General features: G+C 54.5%; 1 protein-coding gene across 1 annotated transcript; it reads left to right on the forward strand.

The window, feature by feature from the left end:
• On the forward strand, positions 1-25,203 carry FAM83D (family with sequence similarity 83 member D). Its single transcript, XM_004612491.2, has 4 exons — positions 1-485; positions 14,599-14,766; positions 20,240-20,364; positions 23,600-25,203. Exons 1-4 carry the CDS (start codon positions 3-5, stop codon positions 24,567-24,569), a joined length of 1,746 nt encoding a protein of 581 aa, XP_004612548.2. The 5' UTR covers positions 1-2; the 3' UTR covers positions 24,570-25,203.
• Positions 25,204-26,193: the final 990 nt, after the last annotated feature.

The raw sequence follows: 26,193 nt of genomic DNA on the forward strand, positions 1-26,193 counted from the left end.
CCATGGCCCTGCTCCCCGAGCGCCTGGACGACCTGCCCGCCGCCTGCCTGTCGCCGTGCGGGCCGCCCAACCCCGCCGAGCTGTACAGCGAGGCGCAGCGCCTGGCGCTGGAGGAGCTGCTGGCGGGCGGCGCCGACGCCTTCGCCGCCTTCCTGCGGCGCGAGCGCCTGGGCCGCTTCCTGAACCCCGACGAGGTGCGGGCCATCCTGCGCGCTGCCCAGCGGCCCGGCCAGGACGGCGCGGCCGCGGCGGCGGGCGCCGAGGACTCGTTCGGCTCCTCGCACGACTGCTCGTCCGGCACCTACTTCCCCGAGCTGTCGGACGTGGAGCCGCCGCCGCTGGAGCTCGGCTGGCCCTCCTTCTACCAGGGCGCCTACCGCGGCGCCACGCGCGTCCACGCGCACTTCCAGCCCCGCGGCGCGGGCGCCGGCGGCCCCTACGGCTGCAAGGACGCGCTGCGCCAGCAGCTGCGCTCGGCGCGCGAGGTGAGCGCCCGGGGTGGGGGGCGGCGGGGACACCGGGGCCTCGAGGGAGCGCGGGCCTGGGGGGCGAGGGGGGCCGGCTCTCAACGCCCCTTCCGTTCCCTGACCCCACCCCACCCCCGCCGCTGGCTGCCCCCGGTAGCTGGGGAAATCTCAAGGAGGGTCCCAGGGATGCTGGGAATTGGGCTGGAGTTCCAACGGGTGCCCTTCCCACCCCCTCCTGTGAGAGGGGACCCAGAGTTCCTTCCAGTTTACAAATCTCAGTTCAAATCCAAGCGCATGACCAATTTTCCTGGCTGACAGCCAACCCTAGATTTCTACTGTCCCAGCAGGGCTCTTTTTTGAGGTTCCCCCCCCTTGCTTTCCCTTCCCCACTCCCCGCTCTGACTGTTGGGCACCCCCCCCCCCCGCCCGCCCTGCCCCTGGGGGGCGATGCTCAGGGTCACTCCAGGTGGTGCTTGGGGCACCATATAGGGAAGCTGGGGATGGAACTCCAGTCAGCTCCTTGCAGGGCAAGTGCTCTGGCCAGTTGGACTCTCCAGACACCCCCCCTCCCCCGCCCCAAGCACGGCAGTTTCAGAGATGTTTTTCCGGAAAGATTGTGTCCAGAGACCACTAGAGTGTGACCTTAGGATTTTGTTGGGTTTTGATCCTTTAACGCCCTGCTGTAACTGCAGGGGTCACTGGTGTGCTCCCACCAACACACCCTGAGGAGGGAGTGCCCCTCCAGAGAGGAGGGCGTCTTCTCATTCACAGGATGAGGCTGGGGCCCGCAGCTTCCCCAAATGTAGAGACCCCGGGCTGAAATGATCTCTGTTCACATGGGCTTGGGGCCCCTTAGGGCTGGGTCCCCCCTGCCAGCCTGGAGCCTGCCTGTGGGTCAGGGAGGACAAAGGCAGCAGGCAAGGTGGGGGGCGGGTGGGGGGTGGCGGAACAGGCCAGGGTGCGGCAGCAGACTCTAGTCCAGAACCACTGCCTGCTGCCACCCTTGGCTCGAAGTGTCTGGTGTCTCGGTGTGCCTGGGATAAAGAGAGAGAGAGAGAGAGAGAGAGAGAGAGAGAGAGAGAGAGAGAGAGAGAGAGTGAGTTGGGGGCCATCAGGGTGGGAGTTGCCACAGTCACAGGTGGCAGGGCAGCCCGGCAGTGGTCTGGGGATGCCAGGGTTTTATTTTGCTGCTGCCACAGACACTTAGGCTCACAGAGAACATAAAGCACCGTCACCCCCACCCCGCTGCCCCATCCAGCCCACAGCACCTGACCAGTGGGTCTCTGCAGAGTTTTGTTCACCCTCTGCCAGTTCCCCATGGCAGCGAAGGGGTAGCGAGCTAAGGCCGGAGAGAAGACGGCCTGCCGACTCATGCCTGGCCTTGCGTGCTTCCCGGTGTCCCTGTCACGCTGGGGGCTCTCTCAGGCTGGCCCTCCTGGCCAGCACCTGCTGTCCTGATCCAGCCACGCGCTGCTGTCTTCTCGCTTCTGTGTTTGGAACTTGGGCCATTTTAACTGCAGCAGTGGAGAGGTTGAACCCCAATGAGCGGTTCTCTGCGTGGCCGACACATGCCACCTTCCTTGCTTATTCAGTGCCTGGGGCTCCGGGGAGCCAGCCTGGCCTGCATTCGACAGCTGACCATTTGTTGATTTGCTCCAGGCAGTGGGGAAAAAGCCCCAGGTGGGGGACATGGAGTGGGGTTCTGGAGGACTGGGTGGACCCGGGGGTCCAGAGCCTGGGCTGAGCCCGGGAGTGGAGCAGCCTCTCGGTTGGAACAGAGGCCGAGGGTGATGAAGGGAGAGGAGGTGCGGGGGCAGGTGAGGGCCAGGCCACCCAGGGCTTTGCCCCGTGACCTGAAGGCACAAGGGGAAGCCATGGGAGGTGTAGGGGGAGGAGGGGAGCATGATCAGATTGGGCTGGGGTCCTGGTATAGGGCACGAAGGTGATGGGTTAGAGGTGACACAGGGCTCCTGGTGGCTGAACCCTGTAGGGAGGGCCGGACGAGAGGAGGGGGGGGGGCCGTGCCTGGTGGTGTGGGAAGCTGTGAGGAATGTCAGGCAGAACTGACTGGACTTGGCTGTGCTTGGACAGGAAAGGGAATGCAGCGGGCGGGGGAGGGGCCGGGGTCAAGGCGAAGCTGAGATGAGGAGAAGATGGAGAGTTTAGCTTGGGGTGGGGGTGTCACAGTGGCCAGGGCCAGGGGTCTCTGTGGCAAATGCGTGTCCTGCGTGTGTGACAGTGCTGTGCCAGGCGAGGTTCTTTTTTTTCTTTTTTTCCTTGATTTTTGGGTCATACCTGGTGATGCTCAAGGGTCACTCCTGGCTCTGCACTCAGGAATGACTCCTGGTGGTGCTCGGGGGACCCTATGGGATGCCGGGAATGGAACCCGGGTCGGCCGCGTGCAAGACAAATGCCCTACCCACAGCGCTGTCTCTCCAGCCCCCCAGGTGTGGTTCTGAGCAATCCCCAGGTAGGTGTGATTGCTTCTCCTTCTGGCGGGAGACACGGAGTAGTTGCTGGAGGTCCCCCAGTGAGGCTGTGACAAGGCACAGCATCTCTTGCCCACTGTCGGCCTCCACGCTCTGCCTGGTGCATCTTGTGTCAGGAGCCGTCTCTGGCCCCGGGGGTCAGTGGCTGGAGCAGTGACAGGGAGCAGGGGTCCCTACTCTGGGAGGAGGCGGGTCATGTGGGCGCAGGAGTGGCCCTGCCGCTGGCTACAGCCCTCCCCAGGGACTGCCATGGTGGCCGGGGAGCCACAGGTCGTACGTAGGCCGTTTCCAGGGGAGCTGAGAGATGGGCGCTTGGGGCAGGGGGTCCCCATGGCCAGGCACTTGGGATGTGATGGAGCTCGTTCAGAGGTGGGGGTCCTCACTGGGCCTGGAAGCGCGTGGTGCAGCCAGCCTGGGCCGGCAGGAGGCCCCAGTGCCACCTCTCTCTAGAGGTTCAGTGACTGGCTGCAGCCCTCTCAGTTTCGGAGACAGCTCGATGGGAGGAGGGATGGACAGGACCCTGGTTCTCAGCAGGCTGGAGGTTTCAAGTTCCTTTTCTATTTTTTGCTTTTGGGGTCATACCCAACGATGCTCAGGGGTTGTTCTTGGCTCTGCACTCAGGAATTACTGCTGGCAGTGCTTTGGGTACCATATGGGATGCCGGGGATCGAACCCGGGTTGGCAAGGCAAACACCCCCCCACTGTACTATCGCTCCAGCCCTGGTTTCAAGTGTCTTAGACGAAACTTGGTTTGGGGGCCACATCTTGCGGTACTCAGGGTTTACTCCTGGCTCTGCACTCAGGGATCTCACCTGGCAGGGTTGGGGGACCACATGGGGTGTCAGGGGTCAAGCCTGAGTGAGCTGTATAAATGACAAGTGCCCTACCCTACCGGCTATACTATTTGCTCCAGCCCCAAGGGATTTTCTTTTTTTTCCTTTTAAATCTTTGAGTTGTGTGCCCTAGTAACAGAACAGTGGCATGGCCCCTTCCAGGAAGATGACTAAGGTGGTCAGTTTGAAGAGGAAGAAGCATGAAGCTGGCAGAGAATTCCCCCGGCCCATCATGTGGGAAGGGAGTTGATGACTCCAGAGAACAGGGCCCCGAGATTTGGCTTTGCCGTTGGCGTGCGTTTCAGGCTGACATGTCGCTCGTTCTGGCCCAGGACCTGGGGAGAGCAGGGACTCACCTGGCAGTGAATGGAGGCACCTGACTGGAAGGAGCCGCCCAGGCATTCAACACCAGGGTTCCAACAGTGACCAGAGGGCGGAGCCCGGCTGGAGCAGGAGGGGGCTGGCACCGAGGCTTACTGTGTGCGGCTCGATTTGCCCCAACTTGCATCGTCAGGTGTGGCTCTGGCAGGAGCGCGGCATGGGCATGAGAAGCCAGCGCAGCGCCGACCCCAGCCGTGCAGGCTGCCTGCAGGCATCCGGGAGCTGAGCAGACGCCCCAGGAGCCAGGCTGCATTTCAAACCCTTTGGCTTATAGTGCTTAGGGCCCGCTCTGGTGACTGTCCGGTTAGGGGGCGCGGACGAAGGAAAGGAGGTCACGGATGGGTCCCGCCTGTCCGGAATGGGGCTGTCTCTAGGAGCTCCACTGACGTTTCTCTGTGCCTTCAGCCCCACCAGGTGAGGCACCGACTTTAAAAAACACTAGGGACGGGCCCGAGAGAGAGTTTTGGGGGGCTCAGGCACTTGCCCTGCGTTTGGTCAATCCCAGTTCCATCCCCAGCCCTGCCTCTGGGATTCCCTCCCTCCCTCCCTCCCCCAGCACCACCACTGCAGGGCTGGGTGTGGCCCCCAAATGGAAAAAAAAAACACGCAGAAAACCCCACAGGGCGTGTGTCCCCATCTTGAGTGCCCACTGACTGCTGACGTGTTTGGTCAGGTTTCCCCAGAGCAGGAGGAAATGCGGACAGTCTTGCACTTTGTGGAGCTGAGACATTCGCTTCCCGAGGCATTTGAGAGATGATTCGGAGCTACATAGATTTTCCCTGGCATCCCCGCCCCAGCACCTCCCCTGCTCCCAGACGGCCAGTGCGTCACTCCATGCCTCCATGGCCCTGTGAATCAGTGTTTGGCCGGGCAGTGACCCCCACTCATCAGAAGGACGTGGTGACCCCCCACCATACACACACACACACACACCCCGTCTGGAAGTGCCGCATGCCCCATCTGGCCACGTTTTCGCGGTGGCTGTTGGCCTTCCTGGTCCCTGGTGGGGGGTTCCTGGCCTGAGCTCAGCCCGCCCGCAGGTTCTCACCTGCCCGCCCTGTCCTATCCAGCTGCTTTGTGGAACCAGGTGCTTTGGTGCTGACCTCCCGCTCGGGCATCCTTTGGATGACCGGGACATGCGTGGAAGGATCTGGTGCTGACGGGGAGGACGAGCAGCTGAGGAATGTGTTGGAGGCTCCGGTGCGCCCGTGGATGTTCTGAGGAGGCCCTCCCGGTCCTGCGCCACCGGTCTGTCCCCTGCGTTCCCATTGAACCCGTGCAGTGGGATCAGTTCCTGTCCGGAAGCCCCCATCGTCCCAGGGCGGGGCTCTTACCTCAGCCGCTGCGTCTCCATCCTGGGGCGCTGGTCTGTGCCCAGCTGGCGTCCGCCCCTAGGTATCAAAAGTTTCCCCCCCCCCCCCCCCGCACCTGTAACAGTCATCCTCGTGACTGGGGGGCGCTGTCACTTTATGCTAGGAGTTTGGGTGATGAAAATGTCTTGGGAACAAATTGTGATGCTTGCACAACATCCTGGTTGTGTTGTTGCTGCTGAATTGAATGCTTAGAAATTCAGATGACACTTTGTCTTCCAGGGAGCTCCCTGGGGCATATTCGATATGCCAAAAACAGTAACAATAACAGGTCTCATCCCCCTGACCCTGAAAGAGCCTCCAATCGTTGGGAAAGACGTGTAAAGAGAGGCTGCTAAAATCTCAGGGCTTTATGAATGGAGACATTACTGGTGCCCGCTCAAGCAAATCGATGGCCAATGGGATGACAGTGATACAGTGATGTATTTTACCGAAGTATTTTGTTGTTTGTTTTGTTATTGGGCCACACCCAGCGGTGCTCAGTGGTTACTCCTGGTTCTACATTCAGGAATTACTCCTAGTGGGTTGGGGGGGGGGCGAAGGGGGGGACCAGGTGGGATGCTGGGGATCGAACCCTGGCCAGTCACGTGCAAGGTGAGTGCTCTATCCGTTGCACTACTGCTCTGGCCCCATATTTTACCACCGTTTTCGAAGATACCCCAGGTGTTCCTACTGTCTCCTGGGGCACGAAACTGCCCCTGAATGAGAAGTGCCGGCCTCACCTGCTGGTCTCTGTGACCCCCCGCTGGCCAGTGCCTGGTGCCGGCTAGTGTGGTGTGGCTCTGTGACCGCACACCGGCCCCTCGCCTGTGTCTGGGGCCCTGGACTCAGCAGACAGGGATGTGTCCTGCTGGATTAAATGTGGTCTTTGATCCTTAGGTGTCACGGTTTGGATTTGGTGATGGGAGAGGGGGGTCTTTGGACATTTTGCTAATTATTTATTTAGTTTGCCCACCCCTCCCTGTATTTTTGTGGTTGCGGTGACCAGGGCCGTGTACTTGGTCATGGTGCTATAGAGAAAACCAACATCATGTGACACTGGGACTCCCAAAAGGCAGTCCCACTGGGAGCACTCTAGTGCGCTCGAAGCTGGGGTCACAGGAGCGCCCCCGCGGTGAGGCAGCTGCTTCTGGGCACACCCCGGCCTCCCACTTCTTTCTAACTGCGGTAAAATATAGACCAATTGACCACGCTTTTGAAAGTGTATTGTTCGGTGGCACCCCATGTTTTCACCATCACACCAGCCACCCATCTCCAGAACTTTTTAATTTTTTGGACTAGATCGATAGCACAGCGGGTAGGGCGTTTGCCTTGCACGCGGCTGACCCGGGTTCGATTCCTCTGTCCCTCTCGAGAGCCTGGCAAGCTACTGAGAGTATCCCGCCCGCACAGCAGAACGTGGCAAGCTCCCTGTGGCATATTCAATATGCCAAAAACAGTCACAACAAGTCTCACAATGGAGACATGACTGGTGCCCACTTGAGCAAATCGATGAACAACAGGGATGATAGTGCTACAGTGCAGTGCTTTTTTTTTCATTCAATTTTATTTTTGTAAAGTTGTTCACAATAATTTATTATGTTCAATATTCCAACACCAATTCGACCACCATTACACCTTTATTTCGAATAGCATTATTTCGAATATTCCCACCACTCCAAGAGCCTGCCCCTGAATAATTTATTTTGTATTGCTCATTATGAGTAATCTGCTAAAAAATGATCCAGAAAAGTTTCCTTAGCGGAAAGTGTATGAAGATTGTTATATCTCAGCCTGGAGCCGTTAAGCTCCTGTAAAAGAAATTACTAACATGTGGTTAAAGGTTGAGCCTGTGTGCAAACTTTTTTTTTTAATCAAGATTAGTTGCCTTGTACTTTACACCCTGTCAAATGTGGTGTGCTACTCTTGGTATATCGGTGACATAAAGTATGAGATGTCATGAGGCCATGAATGCAACCGAGCGCTCCAGGAATTCTAAAATTTTAAAAGATTTTTTTTTCCTTTATGGGTCACACACAGAGATGCTCAGTTACTCCTTGCTCTGGTTACTCCTTGCTCTGCACTCAGAAATTGACTCCTGATGGAGTCCAGGGAACCATATGGGATGCTGAGGATTGAACCCGGGTCAGCCACATGCAAGGCAAGCGCCCTATCCACTGTACTATCACTCCAGCCCCACTTTTTTTTTTCTTAATCTTCTTCAGAAGTAACTTTGGACCCATTGAACAGTGACTCTCATCTGTCACTCCGAAGCTCTGTTTGCTCTTAGAAAGAGTCTGAAGCTGTGGGCTCCTTAGCTTCCTGTGGACTGTTTATTTATTTATTTTTTTATAGGAATTAAAGTGAATTGTGGGGCCTGGGAGACAGACAGCTCAAAGAAATGGAGCTGTGTTTTGCCTCTGGGAACTCTGGATTTGCTCCGAAGCACCACCTGGTCCCTAAAGCACACCCAGGTGTGGCCTCAAAACAAGCAGAAATGCAGTGAGATCCAGTTCCTTGATTGCACTAGACATCCTTCAAGCTCTGAACTGCCAGGTAGGGCAGCGCAGACACAGAACATTGCCTACTTCCCAGAAGGTTCTGTTGGATGGCTCTTGCCTAGCCTAGGGTAACGTGTGTATCATCACCGTATATCTAGAGGAAGGAAATGAACGAACACACACACACACACATGCGTGCGCACGTGCATGGTACACAGACTTGTTTGCATCAAACAATTGTTTTATGCATACATATAGAAACTCAGTATTTTCAAAAGTGGAAAGAATAGAATAAAAACTAATGGAAATTATTATCTTGATGGACAGGGAGGAAGGTAGAAAAGTCCAAGTAGAAAAAAGGAGGGAAGGAGTAAGCACAGTAACCAGGTATCTCTGAATCGACTGCGCTGTAGACTGCATTTTTGCAAGCAGGCAAGTGTTTGCACAATTCTAAAAGAAAAGTGGCTCAGAGAGCTGAGCCTTTTCTCCCCACTCTTGCTGCTTCTCCCTCCCTGGCGCCCTGCGAAGGAACCGCTAATGTGGGGTCCGGCCCTTCTCAGCTGCCCGATGCCCCCCAGCTCCACGGTGCCAGTCAGCTGAGATTCTGCCCACAAGTTGATACTTACACTGAATTTTTAGAACAAGAGGTTGTGAAACTGAGCGATCAGTGTACATAGACAAAGGTGGGCTTTGTTGTGGAAATTTACTTTTTTTTTCTTCTTTTGCAATGGGGGTTGCATTGGGTCACACTGGGTGGGGCTGTGGGCTTACTTCAGGGGTCACTCCTGGCGCTCCTTGCAGTGCCCTGTGTGGTGCCAGGGTTGGCCCTGTTCGGGACAAGCCCCTTCATTTCTTTTTTTTTTTTAAATTTTTATTTTTTTTTTATTTTTTAATTTTTTTTATTTTTTTGGTTTTTGGGTCACACCCGGCGATGCACAGGGGTTACTCCTGGCTCTGCACTCAGGAATTACTCCTGGCGGTGCTCAGGGGACCATATGGGATGCTGGGATTTGAACCCGGGTCGGCCGCGTGCAAGGCAAACGCCCTACCCGCTATGCTATCACTCCAGCCCCTAATTTTTATTTTTTTTTATTTTATCACCATGTGGAAAGTTACAGAGTTCTCAGGTATGTCTCAGTTATACCGTATTCAAACACCATCCCTTCACCAGTGCCCATATTCCACCACCAAAATCCCCGGTTTACCCCCGCCCCCCACCCCAACTGTATAACTGATGAATTTCACTTCATTTAAGCCCCTTCATTTCTTATCCCTTCTCTCTGCCCCTACATTTTTGTTTTTAAACCCTGACCGTGAAAGCGAAATAGTTTAAAGACTTGTTATCTTTTGATTTGGGGGCCACACCCAGGAGTGCTTAGGGCTCATTCCTGGTTCTGTACTTAGGGTTCACTCCTGGTGGGGGGGGAGGGATGTAGGGGTGGGAGGGGACCCATGTGCTGTGCCAGGGATTGAACCCGGGTCAGCCTCAGGCGAGGCAAGTGCCCTCCCTGTTGTACTAGCTCTTCACTCCTGTGTGAGGATTTCTAGAGATTTCCAAGAGATAGTTTTTGTTCTGTTACGACATGTGGAAAGTGGGGGAGGAAATAGATCTTTTACTCTGTGAGTGCGAAGTTGTCCGGAAGACCTGGCAAGGGTCCCGGGAAGCTGAGGAGTGGGGCTCAGGGGTCATTTGGTCAGCAGCAGGAGCCACGCAGATGAGCCGCCACTGACCAGGGTGCACAGAAGCTTGGGGGGTGCCAGGCATGTTGTACAGGTGACCCTGGAAGCGGAGGGAGGGAAACCGAGGTACAGCGGGAGGGAGGATTGGAACGAACTTCCTGCTTCCCACCCCGGAAGAGCTGGATTCAGAACTGGAACAACTGGCCCCGAGTGGCCCCTGGAGGCTGCTCATGTGCCCAGCTGGGTTCCAAACCAGCCCCAGAGGTGCCTGATTCAGACTGCGTCGAGCCTGAGGGGGCCCGGTGGGTGGCCCAGGTAGCTGAGGAGGGTTCGGGATGCGGAGCTGGCAGGAGATTTCGCCCTGACTGACCCTCACGCCTGGCCAGTCGGCAGTAGGAGTTTGCAGCTCACAGACGCTCACTGACCCAGGGGCCTAACCTGCTCGTGTGTGAGGAAGGGGGGCATCAGATTCCCCCCTAAGTCCACAGCCTGTTCCCCAGTCTGCTCAGGCCCCCAGCAGCGGGGGGAGCATGGTGTCTGAATCTGTGGGTTTTGTGTTCCTCGCTTTGAGGTGGGCTTGAGCCCCTGTCCTTTATGTGAAATTGTCGACTGATCCTTTAAGCATTTATTCCAAGCTCCCCATCACTTGCAGACTGTTGGTTAACGTTGCCTTGGATACTGTCCAGTTCTAACGCTTTCCCGCAGAACTCTGGACTGGCGTGGTCCTGGGCTGAGATTCCAGCCCCTTGCACACATGAGATGTGTCGCTCTTTCCCCCCCCCCCCCCCCGCTTTAAACACTGTGGTTTAGAAAGTTGTTCGTGCTGATTTGTTCCAGGCCTTCGGTACCTGACTCCAATCTCACCGAGACTGTTCCCTTCCTTCCACCCCAACTCCATTTGCCCAATCACGCCTCAAGCCGCGTGGGTAGGAGGCCTACAATAATTTATCTTATATCGCTTGTTGCTGCCACTAAAGGACTAACAGAATGATGGAAAACAAAATATTTCCCTAGAAGAAAGTTTGTGAAGCTTGTGGCTGCTCACCACGGAGACCTTAAGTCTTGTAAGCTGCAGTGGGAAGCTGAGCTTCCGTGTTCGTGTTTCTGCTAGTTGCGAGGGGTTGTCTTCTACACTACGTCCCATCCAGCCTGGCGTGCTGCTACTGGGGTGCATTTTCTGGAAACATTGCTCCAGCAAATCCAGAATATTTACCCCGGGCAGTCTGGCTAGAGGCATGGCAGTGACTCTGGGGTGTGGGCGGGGCTGCCCAGGCTTTGGCGGGGCGGGAACTCAGCCCACCCCACTCCCGACAACGCCCCAGAGGTCCCTGCCAGGAGCAGCTATCCGATGACTTATTGATGAGATGCTTGGAATCGAACCTGGGTCGGCCGCGTGCGAGGCGAACGCCCTACCCGCTGTGCTATTGCTACAACCCCCTAGTTGGTATCTTTTGAGATTTATGAAATGTATCGCTTTGAATGGGCTGGAGCGATAGCACAGCGGTTGGGCGTTCGCCTTTCATGGGGCCGACCTGAGTTCGATTCCTCCGCCCCTCTCGGAGAGCCCGGCAAGCTACTGAGAGTATGGAGCCCGCACGGCAGAGCCTGGCAAGCTACCCGTGCGTATTGGATATGCCAAAAACATTAACAATAAGTCTCACAATGAGAGACGTTACTGGTGCCCGCTCGAACAAATCGATGAGCATCGGGATGACAGTGACAATTGCTTTGAACAAATTCCGTAATCTCACCACGCTTCCGGTGCTTACCTATAAATTGGGAGTAATAGTTGATGGGGTTTTGGAATTGGCGGTATCTCCCTAGGATTTCTTTGCAAGAAGGCAAGGGCAGCATTGCAGTTGAGTGGAAGGTCGCATGAGCCTCCCCGGAGCCTTTCCAGCTCCCCCCAGCCTCCTTCCTCTGCAGCTGCAGGCCTCAAGGGGTCCCCCCTGCAGCTGCCCAGGGGCTAGTTGGGTCAGGCTGGGCGTTTTGTCACCTTGATGGCCGGCTGGGACTCCACACAGGTCTGGCGGGAGAAGCACAGCTCCGGGCAGGGGGCGGATTGGCCCCTGTCACCCGGCGTTCCCTGGGCCAGACTCCCAGAAGTCGCCGTAGCAGGACTCACTAGGCCTCAGCGTGGCCAGGCTGCGTGGGCCTGGCTGGGAGAACCAACGGCACCTGGTGGACACGATGGGCACGGGCTCCCCCCGCACCCCCATATCCTGGCATCTCTCCCTCTCCGTGCTCCCGGAAAGGGGAGCCCTGGGCCATCCCAAAGCTCTTTCAAGCCCCGGGCTCCTCCTCGGGGCAGCAGCTGCAGCGTGAGCACCGACCCCGAGGCACTGTGCTGGTTGGTCAGCGGCTGGACTTCCAGCCCAGACTCGCTCAGCGGAGATGCCCTGCAGAGGTGTGAGAAGGCCCAGGGCTAGGTCAGCTCTGCAGACCCGCGGCCCAGGGGCTGGAGGGGCCGGAGGGACTGAGGGGGAGGACGGTAGCAAGGCTGGGGCCTCGGGGATTCCTGCCGCTGACTGCTTCCGGGTCCTGCTCTAGACTGTGGCTGCTTACACGGCGTGAGTCTGAGCCCATATGGGGGGTACCGGGGCGGGGGGAGAAGGGGTGTCATGTAACTTTAGCAATTTGTTTCAAAATAAATGTCTGGATAGCACCATAGCACTGTCATCCCATTGTTCATCGATTTGCTCGAGCAGGCACCATAACGTCTCCATCGTGAGACTACTTGTTACTGTTTTTGGCATATCGAATATGCCACGGGTAGCTTGCCAGGCTCTGCCGTGCGGGCAGGATACTCTCGGTAGCTTGCTGGGCTCTCTGAGAAGGACGGAGGAGTCAAACCCAGGTCGGCCACGTGCAAGGCAAACGCCCTACCCACTGTGCTATCACTCCAGCCCAAATGTCTATATAATTATCAGTAAATATTTGTTTCCCTGTTTTATAACATCTCCATACTTTGGCAATTTGAGGGACAAAAGGGGTTTGCAAGTGCCAGAGGTTTAGGCAGACAGATCAAACATTTACTAATAATTAAACAGATACATATTTTGAAAGCTATTTTGGGGGAAGGGGGCTGGACCCCCTATGCCCAGGAGTGCTCAGGCCTTACTCTGGTTCTGAGCTCAGGGATCACTCCTGGAGGGCTTGGGGTCCCGGTGGGCTGGGGACCTAACTGGGATCCGCCGTATGCCAGACCAGCGTCTTAACACCTGTGCTCTCTCTTCTGTCCCTAAAGTAACTTAAAAAATTTTTTTTTTATTTACGGCCCTGCCTGGTGGCGGCTAGAGAGTCTGCTTCCAGCGTTGTGCTTGGGCGAGCGCCTTCTGAGGGTCCGGCTGGGGCTGGCTGCTGCAAGGCCCGTGACCTATCTCTCTGGCCCTAAAGCGAAATGTGAAACGTATCATGACCCCAAGAAGCTAGACTTGGGGAGTCGGGGGTGGGGGGTGGAAGGCATCTGAGGAGAGGGCCTGTCCGACCTTCCTGTAGGCATTCGGGACAAGCATCACTCCCATCCAGCTCTCCTTCCGGGGCAGAAAGTTTGAGACTTTCAGAGCCAAACAAGGAACGTCCCAGCAGATTTAGATCCTTGTTCACCATCTGGTGGGGGTGTTGTTTGTACACGCTTTATTGAGCAGTGAATCAAAATTCACCTCTTGGCTCTGTTCCCTGGGCGCTGCTCCCAGTCACTCCAGCCTGCGCGGGCCCCTCCCAGCAGGGCCCCGGGGCACTCCTGTCCCTGGGTCACCCTGCCTTTCCCTTGGCGCCCTCAGAAGTCCAGGTTTCTCAGTGTCGGGGCCGGGCCCGGCCCCGCAGTGTGCGTTGGGCGCCCTCAGCGTCTCCGAAAGGTGACTGTGGGTGCCCGTTCTAAACCTGCCGCTGGAGCGAGGGAAGGTCCACCCCGGTGCTGTCCCCCGGGCTCAGCCGTGTGGCCAGCCCAAGCCTGCACTAGGGAGTGAGTGGACCAATGAGCAGATCCGTGTACGGGACCTTGGAACTTGTCCTTCCTGGAGCCGGCATCGAGTCCTCCCCGCACACCTGCTCTGCGGTTACACAACCCATGTCCCAGACAGCTCTGAGTTGCCTAGGGGTACGCGGCCGAGAGGGGGCGGAGAGTGATGGAAGAGGGTGCTGAGGGGGTCTTGTTGTTGAGGAGAATGGGCTGGTGTGGGCTTCGGAGCAGAATCCCCGGGACGCATTTCCACGTTCTTGTTGCAGGCTTGCATGGGCAGAGTCCAAAGAATTGCAGAGCCCGCCTTCGGGAGACGAGGAGCGGGGGCTTTGGGAGGCATTGGGTGGCTCTAGACCACCAGGGGAAGGAGAGGGCTATGGGAGAGGCGGGAGATGCGAGGGGCTGGCTACCAAGCCTGCCTAGTCTGAAGCCCAGAGTTGGAGGAGGGGGAGTGATGGGCAAAGGCCTTTCTAGAAAGATCATAATGATTTTTTTCTTAAGGCAAAAACACCCCCACAGGAATTATGAGCCAAAATCAGATAGTGATTATAGGTTTGTGGAATGTTTCACCCAGAAGGGGCTCAAATTCTGAGGTCTTGTCACTTGTTTTGTATAGTTAGGAAACTCAAGCCATAGATCCGTTGGTGACAGGGGTGCAAGCTCCGAGACCTTGAGGGCTTGTTGGTCTGAGCTGGGCCCGGACGACGGGGAGTTAGTGAAGGGAGAGAAGTGGAATGGAGCAGGCCGGCAGGGCGGAGGCCTCCCCTGCGTTCTTGAGCCATTTGCAAGAGTTTTCGGGGCCCCCTGGGTTTGTAGGATGGAGTGGCCCCAGCCTCTTGGGAAGTGGAGGCGTTTTGGAGGAGCGCCCTGCTCGGGAAGGACCCTGCGAAGGGCGGGGACCACTCACTCTCTGCTCTGCCCCCTGCTCACGCCGTAGGTCATCGCGGTGGTGATGGATGTTTTCACCGACATCGACATCTTCCGAGACCTGCAGGACATCAGCCGGAGACAGGGCGTCGCCGTGTACATCCTTCTGGACCAGGCTCTGCTCTCTCAGTTTTTGGAGATGTGCATGGACCTGAAAGTGCACCCCGAGCAGGAAAAGGTTCGTGTCCTCCCAGGCCTAGGGTCGCGCATCCAACCACGTGACCGAGGGTCTGCGAGCAGCGCAGTGGGGGGTGGTGTGTCCTCATGGGCGGGCGAGGGAAGGGAGACCTGGGCACGGTGGTGGTCGGCCTCGGGAAGGCCAGTCAGGACTCGGACCCTGGCCTCTCCCAGGCAGTGCCCTGCCGCTCTCAGGGCTGGGCAGCTGGGCTGCAGAGGCTGCTGGGCGCTGCTGCCCTGGGCAGTGTGTGGACATCGCCTGTTGTTATCACATGACCAGTGCCTGCTCTGGCCTTGGCACTGCCTGGACATTTGACAAATGTCAGCTTAGTCCTTAGAGCAGCCCTGCCAGGTAAGGGGCCTTCTACTGACATTTTATTTATTTATTTGTTTATTTATTTTGGTTTGGGGACCATATCCACCAGGGCTCAGGGCTTACCCTGACTCTGTAAGGGATCACTCCTGGCAGTGCTCAGGGGACCATATGGGATGCTGGGGATCGAATCTAGGTCGACCTGGTTGGTCACATGCAAGGCAAGTGCCCCACCTGCTGTACTGTCACTCCGGCTGCCCATTCTACCGAGGTTTTAGCTCAGTAGTGACACAGAGCCCAGGGGCCACACAGAGGGGGTCAGAGGACTGAGTCTACAGGCTCCGAGCTCTGCTCCAAAGACTGTCACGTTCTCATTATCAAGTTAGCCATCCAGAGGGTAGGAATGTGGCCCAGTGGTGAAGTCCATATCCAACGCCACAAGCAAAAAAATAATAAAATAAAAGTAGTCTTTGTATATCCTTTACTCTGAGTATGAAAGTAACTTAAACTTAAGTTTTTAAATTTAAAAAAAAAAAACAACCATCTGGCCTAGCTTCTTGTCTTTAGTAGAAAGAGTAAGAAGAGCCTCTCTCTGACATCATGCGTGTGTGTTCTTTGGTTTGGGGCCATAGCCAGGGCTGCTCAGGGGCTGCTCCTGGGAGTGCTGTAGGGACCACGCGGTGCCGGGGATCAGACCTGGGCTTCTGGCATGCGAAACATGTGCGCCAGCCCTTTGAGCCATCTCCCTGGCCTCCCATCATATTTTCTAAATTGAGCAAGTTCACATGTGATCATTGGAACTTAATTATCCACCCGGCCGTCATGTGTGAGAACGTGCTGCCGCTGTCCCCAGGAGTGGGAATGAAGCAGTGAGTGTAAGGAGCAAGGCATCTGGGCCTCGTGAGCTCACCGCCTGTCACTCCACAACTGGCTCTACAGACTCTTTTTTTTTAATTTATTTTTTATTTATTTATATTTTTTGGCTTTTTGGGTCACACCCAGCGATGCGCAGGGGTTACTCCTAGCTTTGCACTTAGGAATTACTCTGGCGGTGCTCAGGGGACCATATGGGATGCTGGGAATCGAACCTGGGTCGGCCGTGTGCAAGGCAAAGGCCCTACCCGCTGTGCTATCGCTCCAGCCCCTTTACAGACTTTAGAGTAGACTTTGTCTGGGTCTCTTTTTGGTGTTTTCCCTCTAATGAGGAAACTGAAGATTAGACTTATTTAACCATTAACTAACTTGGCATCAGTGCTGCAAAGAAATAATTGTATTTATTTTTTCACAAAAACAAATTCTTCATGGAATAGAATTGAAACTTGCAGGCGGAACAAACCAAACCAGCCACGGATTAAAAAGAGTCCATTAAAGAGGATAAGATGTGGGGCCGGGGACAGTGAGATTTTGGAAAGCCATTACTATGTAGCCAGATAAATTGCTCAGTCAGGGAGCGCTGTCTGAAGGCTGGGAGAAGAAATGAAGGCAGCAATGGGCTCACTTCTCAGTGCTCTTCCTGTCAGGCTATGTGACAGCAGCAGAAAATCCAGCATCATTCCGGCCTCTGCATCGATCCAGGTGACTGTCGCTGATTCATTTCTTGCATTTCCTAACTCGACTGCTGCCTTCCTGAGCGTCTTCATGCTCTCGGATGGGTGGAAGGCAGTCTGGACCTCTGGCCTCACCGTTCCCTGTGTCCCTGCTGCTGCCTAGAGAACCCTCGTCTTCCCCAACTGCTTCTCTCCCCTGCTTCTCTCCCCTTCAGTCCCTGCTGTAGCCCTCCTCGAGGGGATTGGTCCCCGGCACCTTCTCCTCCTGGCTGGCTGCAGAGCCCCAGGTGCCCTGGCTGTAGGGGCCTCAGCAGGGCTTTGGCTGCAGTCACAGGGACCTGCATGCCATTCGGAGAAGGCCGAAAGGCGCACAGAACCTGCTTCAGTCTGTGCGGGGGGACCAGTTTTGTGCTCCTCTGGATTTGGCCCAGGCTCATGCCTCTTCCTTTCCCCTCTAGCTGCCCCATGGATGTCCCTAGTTGGGTGATAGGTCATTTCTTTTTCTGTGTGTAGGAGGGACCCATACCTGGCAGTGCTCAGGCCTCACTCTGGGCTCTGCGTTCAGAGATCACTCATGGCAGTGCTTGGGGACTGCATGGGGTGCCAAGGGATCGAACCTGGGTCAAGTCTCATGCAAAGCAAGTGCCCGACCCGCTGTACTCTCTCCAGCCTCTGTTGTTTACTTTTAATTTTCATTCTGAGATCAGATTTGCAAAGGAGTTAGAAAATCAACACAAAGAATGCCTGAATAGTCTTGGCTGAGATTCTCTAAGTAGTAACATCTTACAAGCCTCACTACAAATTTGAAAATGAAGAAATAAACTTCCTTTGAAACTTGTGTCTAAGTTTCATTCATCGTCTCGCTGCTGCCCTGTTTTCTTGTGTGGGATCCCTCCCGGGACCTTCGCTGACAGTTAGTCCTTGTTCCCCTTAGCGTCCTCTCCTCTGGAGCACTTCCTTTTGCCTTTCAGGGTTTTGGTGCTTTTGAAGAATGAACAGGGACTGGAGAGATAGTACTATGGGGTAGTGTACTTGCCTTGCACCTAGCTGACCTGGGTTCAATCATGTGCCATATGGTCTCCTGAGCCCTGCCAGGAATGACTGCAGAGCCAGGAGTAAGCCAGCTCCAAAAACAAGATAAAAGAATACCAGCCGTTTTCTATAGAACTTGCATTTCTCTGATGCTTCTCTGATTAAATTCAGAGTATACCTTTTGATAAGAATACCATGGATGTAATGCAGGTCTTGCCCTAGATTTCTTTTTCTTCCTTTTTTTAAAAAAAATTTTTCCTTTTTGGGTGACAAATGTCTCTGTGTTTACTTTGGAATCAGAATAGATTCACATAAATTGCTACTAGAAAGAGGTGCCATAGATGCATCTTATATAACTTACTGTATAATGTCAACATCTGGAAGTTTGTCTAAGGTGTGGCTGTTGTTTGCTACTACCTTATCACCTGTGTGGCTGTATGTCACCTCTAGCCCGGCCAAGCCAGAACTTCTCCATCCCGGCAAAGATCTCCCCCACGCTGAACATTCACAACCCTCTCTGTGTACTTGCCCCAGTTTTAACCCCTGGTTTGCTCCATATCTCTGCAATTTGTTCTTCAGAGAATATTACATAAGTGGAATTTTAGTAACACATGACCTGTGAGACTGGCTTTTTCCTCTTGGCACAGTGTCTTTAAGATCCACCAACGTGCCTGGTGTGGCAGATGTGTTCTCTCCTCCGGGGTCACGGCCGCTGGGCAGGCTTGGCGCAGGGTGTTAAACTACCCCCCTCACCCCCTGCAGGATGCTGGAGAGTGCCCACTTTCCCGCTGTGCAGGATACTGGGGTACTTGGAAGACTCAGGTACCAGGTTTTGTGTAGAAGTAGGTTTCTGCTTCTCTGAGTCATGTATTCCTGTAGATTTTAAATGTTTTTCTTTTTAAAAACACAGCAGTTACGAGGGAAACGCGAGCATGAAAATGTATATATCTGTAACTGTACCCTCACGGTGATTCACTAATTAAAAAATAAAATTTAAAAATAAATAAATAAAATAAAAATTCTAAAAAACATTAAAAATAAATAAATAAATAAACACACAGCAGTGCTCAGGGCTTGCTCCTAGTTCTGTGCTCAGGGATTACTCCTGGCAGAGCCCAGGGGACCATATGAGGTACAGGGGCTCTAACCTGGATCCACTGTGTATGAGGCAGGTGCCCTGTCTGCTGTGCTATCAACTCTGGCCCCAGTTTCAAGGTTTCTAATTTTGGGCTCCCCCCAGAGATGCTCAGGAGGGTTGGGGGCCACTCCCAGGGATACTCAGCCAACAGGGCCAGCCGGGTCCAGTGTGAGAGCCTAGGGTGCAGAACAGCTCAGGCCCTTCGATACCAGGGACATCAGGGCCACCCAGCTGGTGCTTGGGGCTCTCCAGGCTTCATTTGGTGTTGCTTGGGGACCTGTGTTGTACCCCAGTTCCTTTTTTTTTTTTCCTTTTTGGGTCACACCCATCGATGTACAGGAGTTACTCCTGGCTCATGCACTCAGGAATTACACCTGGCATTGCTTGGGGGACCATATGGGTTGCTGGGAATTGAACCCAGGTCAGCCATGTGCAAGGCAAACGCCCTATCTGCTGTGCTATTGCTCCAGCCCCCTGTACCCGAATTTCAACTCTGAGTTATCTCCCCTGACCCTTGCTCTGTTTCTCTCTCTTTTTTTTTTTTTGCTTTGTTTCAGCTCTTTGAAACTATTCATTACCGTCCCCGGCCCTCTTGTAGTTCCATGAAGGCCTGGACTCTGTCTTTCATCTGCAGTGCCTCAGAGCTTGTCACATTGTTGGGCTGTTCTGTGTAGAATGAGTGAGAGGGTTGAGCAAAAATCTTACACATTCAATTTGGACGTGGAAGATTTCTAAAGATAAGTCAGCACCGATCCACTCCAAGAATGTAAATTGTCTCAGTATTTTGCATATGATTATCTGTACATGATGTGTGTCATTTTGCAAGACTGATCCTTCGTGGACACGCGGTCCGCAGCAGCGCCCGCGTACTGCTCGTGTTGTCTCTGTGCTCGTCGCAGCCGCCGTGTTGCTGATCCAGCACCTGGGGTCCAGACGCTTCCGCCTCACGTCGGAGGGCTTGTCCTCCGGGCCTGCCCGCCGGGCCCATTATGGTCATGTCTGTGAGCGGGGGCTGTTACATTCTTCTGCAGTGATGCTGTCGACAGGCGAGCAGGAGAAATGCCAGCTTTGCTTCTTTCAGCCTTTGTTAAAACGTCAGCAGCCGCATGTTTTGCTTTTTTCACGATTTTTGCCCCTACCGTCTGTTTCAGCATTCTTTCCCGGATTCTGTTACTTAGCGTCCCTCCAAAGTGAGTGGTCTTGCAGGCGAACATCCTTCCAAGCCAAGGGTCTCAGCAGCCCCTGTAAGAAGGGGGTGCATGAGGTGAGGGCACGACCTGGGAGCGGCCCCGTGAGGCCGAGAATCCCATGCGCTGGGCATGCCAGGGAGGGGTGACAGTGGCTAATCACCACCAATACCGTGGTCTCTTTGGGAGCTTCGAGCCGAGCCCTCGCCCCGGTGCTTGTTGAATTGTTCTGTTTCTCCTCACTCCCCTCCTAACAGCTGATGACGGTTCGGACTATTACCGGAAATATCTACTATGCCAGGTCAGGAACGAAAATTGTCGGGAAGGTTCATGAGAAGTTCACACTGATCGATGGCATCCGAGTGGCCACAGGCTCCTACAGGTAAGTGTCTCACCTGCTCATGCTTCATTATCTAAACTTTTTGGAGGCAGTGTTTTACACAGAGGCCAGCGCTCCTGTTCCCTCTCCATGCAAGCCTTTAACGTCAGGTAATTCCCATGTGGGTGCGTCTTGCTGTGAGCTCATCAGCCGCCTGCCTCCCATAGAAGGAAACAGGCTATGGGGTTTTTTTCCAGTGTCCAGGATGTCCGTGGCCCACAAGACTGAAGTACAGAGGTGGACATCCCATCCCGAGTGAGTGCTAGATTCAGACCTTGCCAGGCTTGCAGGGGATGGGTTAACATTGAGCAGTGATGTCTTTATTGCAGGGGTTGGGGGTGAGGGGGGCACACTAGCTAGCAGTGTTCAGGTCTTACAGCTGGCTCTGTTCTCAGGGATTATTCCTCGCAGTGCTTGGGATACCATATGGAGAGCTGGGAATCAAACCCGGGTGGGCCACATGCAAGGCAAATGCTCTCTACTGGCTGTACTATATTCCGGCTCCTAATAGTGACGTTGTGACTCCTATTCTTTTTTTTTTTAATTTTTAAAATTTTTTATTGAATCACCATGTGAAAAGTTACAAAGCTTTCAGGCTTAAGTCTCAGTCATACAATGATCAAACACCCATCCCTTCATCAGTGCACATATTCCATCACCAAGAACCCCAGTAAACCTCCCATTACCCCCCACCCCTGCCTGTGTGGCTGATGATTTTCACTTTACACTCTCTTTACTTTGATTACATTCAATATTCCAACAGAAAACTCACTATTATTATTTGGAAATTTCCCCCAACAATCAGACCTGCCGAAAGGCAACACTTGATAATTTGTTTCCCATTGCTGAGAATGAAGAGCATACAAGGTTGTGTAGCCACTGTGGCCGCGCGGGTTTGGATTTCTGGTATTTTAGTAATTAAGTCCAGAGAAATTAAGGCCAGAAGTCGCATCACTGCAAGCTCGTACCTCTGTTTAGTGGGCCTTATAAGATGGCTGTCGCCACGCTGCCGAGGAAAGGAAAGGCCGAGAGAGAAAAACCTTTCCCCTCCCGGGACGGCATGGGGCCATAGCTTAGGTTACAGTCTAGAGGCATTTCTGCAAGAAGCCGCTGGGTGCCGAAAGTAGTTAGTTGGCCTCCGGGATCATGGGCGTTCAGGAATGGAGGAGCCATTCGTGTGTGGCCGCTCGGTATCACGTCTGGGTGGAGAGCGGCTGTGACTCCTATTCTGAGGGAACGGTGGCCCTCTTAGTCTTCACTCCCTAGAAGGGTGGGCACGTGCAGACCTGTGCATCAGTGCGTAGGGCTGAGCCCAGGATGAGCCTTATACTTAAGTCCCTCACCTTGTCATTTAGGGCTTTAGTCCAGAAAGTACCAGTGCCCACTTCTGCCTCTGCCTTTGATGTCTCACTCTGCAGTGGCATCCGAGGGCAGAGTGCGGGGATGTTGAATGGAGGGTGGGGAGTAATGAGTGGCTGGTACTAATCCCCAGGGGCGGAGATTCACTATTTTTACCCCTGAGGCTCCCGAGAGGGGGGTGAGGGGGGGTGCTTATCCCATGGATGGTATGCAGGAGGCGTGTCTAGAGTTTGAAAGAAAAACTCCCGTTTTTGGAGAGGCGTTTTTGGAGAGGCGTGCATCCCTGGGTGCTAATTATGTGCCAGCTCAGGATAAAGGCGAACATGCAAAGGTTTATGGAAGGTGAGACTGTCAGCTCAGGAAACTCATTTTTGGGGCTGGAGCGATAGTACAGCAGGTAGAGCATTTGCCTTGCACACGGCTGATTGGGGTTCGAGTCCCAGCATCCCATATGGTCCCCTGAGCACTGCCAGGAGTAATTCCTGAGTGCATGAGCCAGGAGAAACCCCTGTGCATCGCCAGGTGTGACCCAAAAAGAAAAAAAAAAAAACAACCAAAAACCACCTTTTTTGCTTTGTTTTGGTTTGGGGGCCACACCCAATTGTGCTCAAGGCTTATTCTGGGCACTTTGCACTCAGGGATCACTCCTGGTGGGCTCCAGGGACCATATGGCAAGCCAGGGACTAAGCCCAGGTCAGACATGTGCAAGGGAAGTGCCCTCCCCGCCGTCCTGTCGCGCCTTCTCCTGCCCTAAAGAAACTGATGCTTCAGTGATGCTCAGAACAAGACTCAGCTCTTCCTCACGTGGTGTTTATGAGAAACCAGGTTTTCAGCTAGAGTGGGAGTTATTCGTGTTAACGATCTTCGCTCCAAGAGGTTTGGGATTCTAAAGTATAAATCAGGGAAGTGCCCTCGGAGGTGATGAGGCTATGGTGCAGGCTGCTGCTACGGGTAACTTGCATTTGTGGTGGGCATCTTATAGTTCTGACGGTGGCCACGTGTCCTGCGTCTGTGATGTCAGTTTCTGAAAGAGTCTTCCCTCTCAGTATTTGAAAGCGGTTTTCCAAGTGGGAGAGATGGGATTTGCATTAGCTGGGATTCCTGCTTGCAAGGGATAGTTGATACTCTGCTTTATGGCCTTCCATTTAAAAGACAGTACTCCGGATAGAAATTTCTCTCTCATGGGGTGACTAAGCCCCCAATCCTAACTCAGACCCTTTCGGGCAGGTGGGATTGAGCGACCCACACGGCTTAGCAGCGCGGGAAGGTGCAGTGGTTTCCAGCTCATCTTGCCTTTTAGGCCAGACATTGATGCAGTGTCTGCCCTGGTGGTGCTGTTTCCCAGTCAGCCTGCATCTGAAGGCTGAGGTGCAGAGACAGACGCAGCCTGTGTAGCTTTCTCCCAGGTGCAAGAAGCGTGTTCTCAGCAGTTAACTAGGAGCCTTGGAACAGTTGCTTTTCCCCAGCTGGGTTGCTGGCCCACCCTGGGTAGATACTTGGATCCATGCTGGCCACTGTGGTCACAGGCCCACGCCTGCTGTGAAAGCCTCCTCCACAGAGAGGGGGCTCAGACCACGGGTGGGCAACATGGGCTTATCTTCCGCCGTGAACCTGGCGGTGCAGGAGAGAGCAATGTCAGGCCAGGACTCCTCCCCCAGCAATGCCACTTCCCTGCCTGCTGTCTGAGTGCGCTCCTTTTGGAAGCCTGGAGGTTGAGGGTTTTAGTGTGTTGGATACCCACCTTTTGTTGGGTCCACGCTGAACAGTGGCTATGCATTCTCCAAACCCTGTTTCTTTGTGGGATATCCAGCCGTTATCACAGATGGACAGGAAGTAGCCCCCGATGGCCGGTTCTTACCAGCTTCTGTTTTGTCTTCAGTTTCACCTGGACGGACGGCAAGCTCAACAGCAGTAACCTGGTGGTCCTCTCCGGCCAAGTGGTGGAGCACTTCGACCTGGAGTTCCGAATCCTGTACGCACAGTCCAAGCCCATCAGTGCCAAACTCCTGTCCAGCTTCCGCATCAGCGGCAAGTTTGACCACCTGGTGGACTGGAAGCCGCTGCCCCGGGAGCCCACCCTGGGGAACCTGCTGCGCCTGCGGCTGGCCCGGCTCTCCAGCACCCCCCGGAAGGCCGAGCCCGAGGAGGGGGCGGTCCCCCGCGCCGGGCGCCGCGACTCCGAGGCCTCCACCATCAGCGACGAGGACTACCTCAGCAGCCACCGGGACGAGCCCGCAGGTGCGCAGGTGGCCAGTGTGGCCACCCAGACAGAGCCCAGCGCGGAGCTGCCGGCCAGGGTGCGCGACGCCGCCACGCAGAGCTGCCCGGACACAGCGTGCGCAGGCACCCAGGCCTCGGCCAGCACTCGGGCCACCGGCTGCCAGACGGCGCTCTGGTCCAGGGCGGCGGCCACCCAGACGGACGCCGCCACCGATGGGTCACCCCGGGCAGCCTCATCTAAGGAAAGCTCCCCGGTGTCCAGGATGTCCGTGTCACGGTCGTCCAGCCTGCGGTCCTCGTCCTCGCTCTCCTCCCAGGGCTCCGTGGCGAGCTCCCTGGGCTCCCAGACGTCCCTCCGCGCCACGGACTTGGTCACCCCCGGACACGCCAAGTTCCGGGGCAGCCCCGCCTTGGACCTGTGCCTCCGAGACTCCTTCCGAAACCTGAACAAGGAGCGGCAGCTCCACCTGGCCGGGCTGCGGTCCCGCCTCAACCACATGCTGGCCCTGCTGTCCCGGCGGGCGTGCTTCACCGACAACTACCTCGGCCTGCACCCGGCCAGCGGCTCGCGGGCCACCGTGAACCTGCTGACCATTCGCGACATCCCGCTATACCCATCCTATCAGTGACCACCAAGCCCGGCCCGGTCGGTTTCACCTGCGACAGTCACCCTGCCTTTTTCTCTGAATCCTGTAACCCACAGGGGATTTTGCACGCTGTTGTGTCTTGTTTTTGTCACGTATTATCCACACGTAGGCTTTATGATTTGAACACTACAGATAGGGTGTCTTTACCCAATTTTTTTTTTACTATTGCTATATCTGAAAGAGCACTTTGGGCTGTGTGCAGGTTAATTCAGGTACGGGATAGAGGATAGATTATGTGTTTTCTCCTTTTCTGGATTCCTATGGTTTCCTGTTTTAGAGGGTTGGATCACTAGTGTTTATGATCAACATTCTGTTTTGAGATAAACAGAAAAGCAAAACAAAACACACAGAATCGACAACTGAATGGTCGTTATGAGGGTGGGTGGCAGGTAAAATGGACGGATGGGGGAGCATGGATGGCGGGGGCTGAAGAGACGTGGGGGTGCTCAGAATGTGGGTCATACAGGGTTAAAGTCACTGGTCAAAGCCAAACCCCCAAAAGGACTTTGGCGGTGTTGTGCACTACTGTTACCTTAAAAAAATAAAAGGAAAGAAAAAAGAAAGAAAGAAAAAGAAGAAGAAGCCTGTTTAGGAAAGACCTTTTAAATTGTCTGTCTCTTCCTGGAAACCTCTGTCCTTATCATTAAATAAATATATAGACAACTTTTGATGATTGCATTGGTGGAAAGTTATTCATGCTCAGACACATTTCAGGTACAGAACTTGAATAAGCACAATAAAGTGCACCTATTAGCTATTGATGCCATTTGGCTGTGTGTTTGGAGGGTCCAACTAACTATAAGAGAGAAAATAATCCACTTGAAAGTCGGAAGACACTGTGGAGCCCTTGTTGGGCCAGACCCTCCCCTGCAGCATGAACACAGGACTCAGAAGGAGGAAACGGCAGAACTCGCAGGGCCTTTCCTATGCTCCAGCTTGTCTTTTCAAAGAAGAGCTTAAGTTGTTTAGACACGGATCACACTTCTCTGGTTATCTGCCAACAGAGACCTTAGTGCCTATACATTCCTGGGTTCATCCCTCAGATTAACTGAGTGGCCCCATTTAGGCCCATGGGCCTAATTTCATCAGATGGGCGTATCGACAATGATTTAGCAATCTAATATTCTGCAGTAGGGGCCAAAGAGGACACTGACAATTATCCCAGATTCCTAGTCCAGTGGCAGGCAATGCAACTGGTTTCTATATCCTGCTCATCAGGATTGGTTTGGCTGTGGAATCTGTTTTTTTTTTTTTTTCTTTTCCTAATCTCTTGTACTGACAGCCAAAAGGAAGACGTTAATGAACGATGGCTTCCTCCTCCTGATTTGGTGGGAGGTGATCTGTAAGCAGGAAGGGCGTTGTCTGCCACCCGCCCTGTGCTGCTGTGGCTCTTGATCAGAGAGCCCACCTGCAGGTTCTGCACCCATGGGATGGGGGTCTGCATGCTCACAGAGAAAAGTGCTGTGAGCGGGGCTGGGAAGTCAACCGACCATTGGATCATGTAAATAAATCTGGCCCGAACCTAGAAGGAAATGATTGTTATTTGGAACTGTGTGTTCACAAAGTAGAATGTGGGGACGTGTGTGCATTTGGTGGCCCAGAGCTG

The sequence above is a fragment of the Sorex araneus genome, chromosome 5 (genome assembly GCF_027595985.1).
Source record: "Sorex araneus isolate mSorAra2 chromosome 5, mSorAra2.pri, whole genome shotgun sequence".
Taxonomy (NCBI): domain Eukaryota; kingdom Metazoa; phylum Chordata; class Mammalia; order Eulipotyphla; family Soricidae; genus Sorex; species Sorex araneus.

Coding starts and splice junctions, on each gene's coding strand:
- FAM83D (XM_004612491.2), top strand. CDS start 3: ATGGCCCTGCTCCCCGAGCGCCTGGACGACCTGCCCGCCGCCTGCCTG. Junction 486..14,598: donor AGCTGCGCTCGGCGCGCGAG/GTGAGCGCCCGG, acceptor CTCACGCCGTAG/GTCATCGCGGTGGTGATGGA. Junction 14,767..20,239: donor TGCACCCCGAGCAGGAAAAG/GTTCGTGTCCTC, acceptor CCCTCCTAACAG/CTGATGACGGTTCGGACTAT.